This window comes from Chenopodium album, chromosome 16 (genome assembly GCF_948465745.1).
Source record: "Chenopodium album chromosome 16, dcCheAlbu1.1, whole genome shotgun sequence".
Classification (NCBI taxonomy): Eukaryota; Viridiplantae; Streptophyta; class Magnoliopsida; order Caryophyllales; family Amaranthaceae; genus Chenopodium; species Chenopodium album.
Window position 1 is genome coordinate 37,860,597 of NC_137849.1, and position 6,000 is coordinate 37,866,596.

At 31.4% G+C, this 6,000-nt stretch overlaps 1 protein-coding gene across 1 annotated transcript; it reads left to right on the top strand.

Moving 5' to 3' along the window:
* The first annotated feature begins 1,350 nt into the window (after positions 1-1,350).
* Positions 1,351-6,000, top strand: LOC145585231 (petal death protein-like). The gene is made up of 7 exons (XM_081641948.1): positions 1,351-1,641; positions 3,913-3,986; positions 4,084-4,166; positions 4,770-4,794; positions 4,904-4,923; positions 5,052-5,198; positions 5,411-6,000. Exons 1-7 carry the CDS (start codon positions 1,433-1,435, stop codon positions 5,762-5,764), a joined length of 912 nt encoding a protein of 303 aa, XP_081498074.1. The 5' UTR covers positions 1,351-1,432; the 3' UTR covers positions 5,765-6,000.

The following is a 6,000-nucleotide window of genomic DNA, read 5'->3' on the forward strand; positions in this document are numbered from 1 at the left end:
TCATAAAAAGAATAATAACAATAAAAAAAAAAAAAACAAACAAACAAAATTAGTAGAATATCATGATTTTGATGATGAACCAAAAGGGGCAAACCACTTTTCTTAGTTTCTCAGGGTCAATATTTTACTTTCGAGGGCGTGAAAATGTAAAATGTAAAGAGCTTTAAAAATATAGGTTGTATATATAAGAAATATACTTGTATATTTCAAGTGGTGACCAACAAGAGTTGGCTCGTTGGCTCAAGTGGTAAGCAACTTATATTAATGTCGTTTATGAGAGCTAAGGTCTCGAATTCGAGCCTCACTGAATGCAGAAAACTCTTGTGGAGCCTCATCCATCATAATCCAAGTGTGCGGCCTAAGTCGAATCCAGATGTAGTTGAAGCTAAGCTCCCGTGAACCAGAAAAAAAAAAAAAAAAAAAAGAAAAGAAAAAGTGGACACAAAATTAGTCATACCTGATACCACATGGTTTTAAAATGGACATATATAATAGTTGTAACAATTACACTACAAGTTCAAAGGTGTTTGATTGTTTTATAATTTGTTGGTTTATAATATAAGATAATTTAGATGATTAACAGGTCAATTTATTAAGTACTTAAGTTTAACTAGTCCTAGAGATGAGCAAAATGATATTATCTTATGATATGCTTAATATTGCTAACATACCTAGATCATTTCATTTTAAAGCTTTCAGACATTTAAGACCATATTGTTAAATCCTATCTAAATGTTGAGGCCTTCATTAAAACACATATTATTAGAAGTTGCTTCATAAGAGCATGAGAAAAAATAATAACCAACTTATATTATAAGCTTGAACAACTACTCTCATTTTCAATCAAAATTTTGAGTGATCATACTCTAAGACTCAAATTATATAACCTTCCTAGTTTTTTATGTGTGCATCCTAAACCCATGTCGTAATGTCGTCAATTTGAGCTAAGAATAATACTTACATATTCCCCAAATACCGGAAGTTTCACTCAACATATACAAAGTACTTCATTACTTGTATATATTAGTAACGGAAACAACTATGCATTACACGAGACGTAATATATAGATGGTAACACCATGTAAAACATAAATTACTCATCATATGTAGGGACCCATCAATGGGCTCTCCATTTTGTCAGATTTTTAAGTTCATCCCTAAAAAAACAAAAATTACAAAGAAGGAAATTTCCACTTGGTTCAAAAATACTAGAAACCTGGCCACGAAATTTCCCACCTACTCATTGTGTATATGTTACTATTTTACTACAACACTACCAAGTGTTAATCTTTTAGTCTTATATTAGTATAAATAAGATAACATAACAATAATATATAATACATAAAAGTATAAAACATATACAACTATAACATCGTTCAGGTACAAACACTCCAAAAACAACACTAGTTTCAAGTGATCAAATTTCATACAAATGGGTTCTATTGATGCTCGCAATAATTTGGCTCAGGGCAACACTACAATGCACCGCCTTATCGCGGAGGAATGGCCGGTGTTGATGCCGGGTATTCAAGACGCTTTCTCGGCTGCTATTGCTGCCAAAACTGGTTTTAAGGCTTGTTTTGTCTCTGGCTTTGGTGTTTCCGCTGCACTACTTGGCTTGCCTGACTTTGGCTTGCTCACGTATATTTCTTTCTTTCTCTCTATCTTATTTTACCAGTCTACTTTGTTCATTAATTGCTTATTTAATGCTTTGTTAAACATGTTTAAGTATTGTTCCATCAACTAAGGTTTTTTTTAAGTTAAGAATCTTAAGATAAGGTTTTGTTATATATATATATATGGAAGATTGATTATAGTTTGTAATAATGGTCTAATTGATTAGGTTGTATATTGTGTTAGAATATTCTTATAAGCTTTAAGTGGGCATATAATCACATTTTTAAGATTTTGCTACATATTTTGTGTAATTGGGAGAAAGTATAAATGTGACAATTGTTATATAAGGTTTATCTTTGTAAACTCGTGTCATTTCCTTAACTGTGAGGGTGGACATGGTGGGATAACAATTTTAGAACATAAGGAGTATATTGGTTTCTTTCGATTAGGAAAAGGAAAAATAAAAAGCCTTAGTATCCCTTACATTCAAAACTATTCTCTTACAAGTTCTTGTTAGATCTCGAAAAGTGATGTATTTTTTAGTTTAGCAAATAATGGCTTAATTCATAATGCATAGCTGAGAAACTCGAAATTTAGAATATGGTGATGAACAAATTATGTTTATTTAAGCCCCCAATAAACATTATAATTATCAAAATCTATTAATTGAAATGTCCACAATGTATTCTCCAATTAAATTCACAACTATTGTTAAGCTAGTAAAGGCCGTGATTTGTTAGGTGGCTTTCATTATACTATGGAGTACACATTGAAAAATTACACCAAAATAAACTATTCAAAATTTTTTAAAATCAATACATCAAAATCAGCTAACTGAAAAGCCGGCTTTTCCTCCAAAAATAAAAAGCTAGTTTTACTAGCTTTTTGGTTCTGGCTTTTGGCTTTTCGTTAAACAAATTACTTTTTCATCCTTGTTTAACAATTAACAATTAACAATTAATAATTAGTGATTAATAGTTAGTAATTAGCAATTAATTTTTAATATTTAATAGTTAAAAATTATTAATTAATAGTTAATAATTAGTAGTTATTAATTAATATTTAATTACTATTAATAATTAGGAGTTAATAATAAAACTTAATAATTAATAATTAGCAATTAGTATTGAATAATTAGTATTTAATATGTGATAATTAATAGTTAATAGTTAATAATTAGTAGTTAATAATTAATAATTAGTTATTATTAGTACTTAATAATTAATAGTTATAGTAGTAATTATTATTATTAGTACTTAATAATTACTAGTTAGTAATCAACAATTAGTAATTAGTAATATATAATTAATAATTAGTAATTAATAATACTTAGTGCCTAGTACTTAATAACTAGTAGTTACGAGCAGTAATTAATAATTAATAGTTAGTGTTTTGTAATTATAATTAATAATTAAAAATTACTCGTAGTAACTAGTATTAAGTAATTGATTATAATACTAATAATAAATTAATAAGAACACATAATAATGTCCTTTAAGGTTATTTTGCATAGTTACAGCCAACGGCTAACAACTAATTTTACCAAACATATTTATATACAACAAATGGTCAAACAGCCACTACAAACAGCCAATTCAAATAGCCAGTCAAACAAGCCAAGTTAAATAGCCAGCAGCCAACAGCCAATTGCCAAACAAGGCCTTTATGTAACATGGAGTTACGGACATAGTTGAAACTCAAAGTAGGGCAACATTAACTTTTTTCTTCAATCATATATTGCAATATTGGTCTACTTTGATTTCAATAGGATGTAAAAGCTAGAAAAGGGACATACATGTACTTTCAAGTGTCTAATTTTATCTTACTATCCTTTTTTTTGGAAATGGGCCTAAGTGAAGTGAGTATACACGTTTATGTGTCTGGCTATATGTCTAAGTCATCAGTATTATTCTCCACCTTACTTTTTCTGGAATTTTATGATTTGATCTACTAGCCTAAGCCTAACACCCATTACTACAAAGTATGTGGGAGCCCAGCTAAATAGCATAGTTTATGGGCTGAAAATTAGAAACTAAATACCGTTCCTACGAAGTTACGATATTTTTTTACTAAACTGTCAAAAGGTGTGAGCTCTACCATTTAACTTTTTCGTACTAATTGCATCTCTAATTTTCTCAAACATGTTATTGAAGTACCTCTTGGATTTATTTATAGAAGAGACATGTTTTGTTTAGAGTTCATAATACATGCATACTTTTATGAAGATGAAAGGATGGCCAATTAGTTTGTGTGTTTTAGGACCTTTAATTGATATGATGACTTTATGTTATACAGGACAACGGAAGTTACACAAGCTACTCGTAGAATAACAGCTGCTGCCCCGGACTTGTGTGTCATCGTTGATGGAGGTAACAGACTAGTGTTTGTCATGTTTCATATACCGCAATAATTTTTTTCCAAGGTAGCACTTACAAAAGTATTTGTTTTTAATTTTGTGGCGCGAAGACACTGGTGGTGGTGGTCCTCTTAATGTGCAAAGGTTCATTAAAGAGTTGATCGGAGCTGGTGCTAAGGGTGTTTTTCTAGAGGTAAATGGTTCTGCTTGTGTTATTCTTTGAGATGTAATAGCATAGGAAAATGATAATCACTTCAAAGATTCAATTTACCAAGTTATAAAATTAACAGAAGTTGGCCTGGCATACTGTCTTGTGTTCATTGACTAACACTACAATTGAAGTGGATTGAAGAATATTGCTAACTGTATTTTATGCAGAGTACTATACAATATTTTAAAAACTGAAAGTATCTTGAATATGTTATATCATGATCAATGTACATAGTATATATTTTGCCTAAAAGCTCCTGTAGAATATCATGTTTAATTTATATACTAGTAACTGGGAAATTTCCTGTTTCTCATATTGAGAAATGAAATTTGTTTCTCATGGAGGCATTTTCGTGATTAAATCAACAATTTTTTCATTTTTGTGAGCTCCACAATTGAATAAAGTTGAATAAAATTGTTGGTTTATTTACTAAAATGTCATGAGAAACCAGGGCATCCCCTAGTTACTAAATTGCATGAACATGAGTTAGAACAAGGTTGTTATTGAATTCTTATGTATAGCGTATGTTAATGTGTGTATTACTGTATCATATAGCTTAACAACTTTGACATTTCTTCATGACAGGATCAAGTGTGGCCAAAGAAATGTGGTAAATATCGACATTTCCTCTGTTTTATCTGTCTTAATATATAGTGGTACCTATGGTACTCTTGCCTCTACATCGATACTAATCCACTATATTGTGTCTTTTTTCTTAGGTCATATGCGTGGCAAGATGGTAATCGCTAACTTGTCTCACATAATTACTATTTGCTACTAGTTTACTCTGATACATCTAACTAATCCAAGTATATGAAAGCAATCAGGGCTAACAAATTGTATTCATTTTTATTATGTTACTATCAGGTTGTACCTGCAGAAGAGCATGCTCTCAAGATAGCAGCAGCAAGAGAAGCAATTGGAGATGCTGATTTTTTCCTGGTAGCTAGGACTGATGCTCGGGCACCCCACGGTCTTCAAGAAGCTATTAGACGCGCAAACCTTTACAGAGAGGTATATCATCTCTGATTCTAAAACATTCTTGAACTAGCAGATTCCTTAAATATCTCTACATGGACTTTTGTCACATTTGTCGTGCTATAAACGTGTGGGAATTGGGTTAAGGAGGGATTAACATGGCTTATTTTAGTACATAAAAATCTGCATTATACACTTGAGTAGTAAATCTTGTGACACGTGATAAATTGGTTCTGTGTTACCTACAGGCTGGGGCTGATGCCACCTTTGTCGAGGCACCAGCTAACATCGAGGAGCTCAAAGAGGTTGTTAGGGATGTGAAAGGTTTGAGGATTGCTAACATGATCGAAGGTGGAAAAACTCCCCTACATACACCGGTAGAGTTCAAGGAACTCGGCTTCCACTTGATTGCTCATTCACTCTCAACAATCTATGCTACAACCAAAGCTTTGGTTGAAATCATGAAGGTTCTTAAGGATAAGGGTACTACTAGGGATGACTTGGACAAAATGGTTACTTTCTCCGAGTTCAATGACATGATCAGCTTGGAGTCCTGGTATGAGATGGAATCAAAGTTCAAGAACTTCATCCCTAAAGCTTGATTATGTTATCGGGTTTTCAAAAAAATGGGATTGAACTATATAAGCTCGAAGTCATATCATATCATACCAGATCATATACTTTATTATCACTTGTTTACTATTGTTTAAATTATGAATTTGAGTATTGTTGCTTGTTTGATTTCATTACAGTTTACGAGTTGTACTCGTGCAGCAATGAGTTGTAATGTAATTTTTCTTCCTACTTAGAAAAAAAATAAAGTGACTTATTGCTACCA

What these genes read in the sequence shown, in the direction of transcription:
- LOC145585231 (XM_081641948.1), top strand. Translation starts at nt 1,433, where the DNA reads ATGGGTTCTATTGATGCTCGCAATAATTTGGCTCAGGGCAACACTACA. An exon ending in GTGTGTCATCGTTGATGGAG is followed by an intron (nt 3,987 to 4,083) that starts GTAACAGACTAG and finishes TGTGGCGCGAAG; the next exon opens with ACACTGGTGGTGGTGGTCCT. An exon ending in GCGCAAACCTTTACAGAGAG is followed by an intron (nt 5,199 to 5,410) that starts GTATATCATCTC and finishes TGTTACCTACAG; the next exon opens with GCTGGGGCTGATGCCACCTT.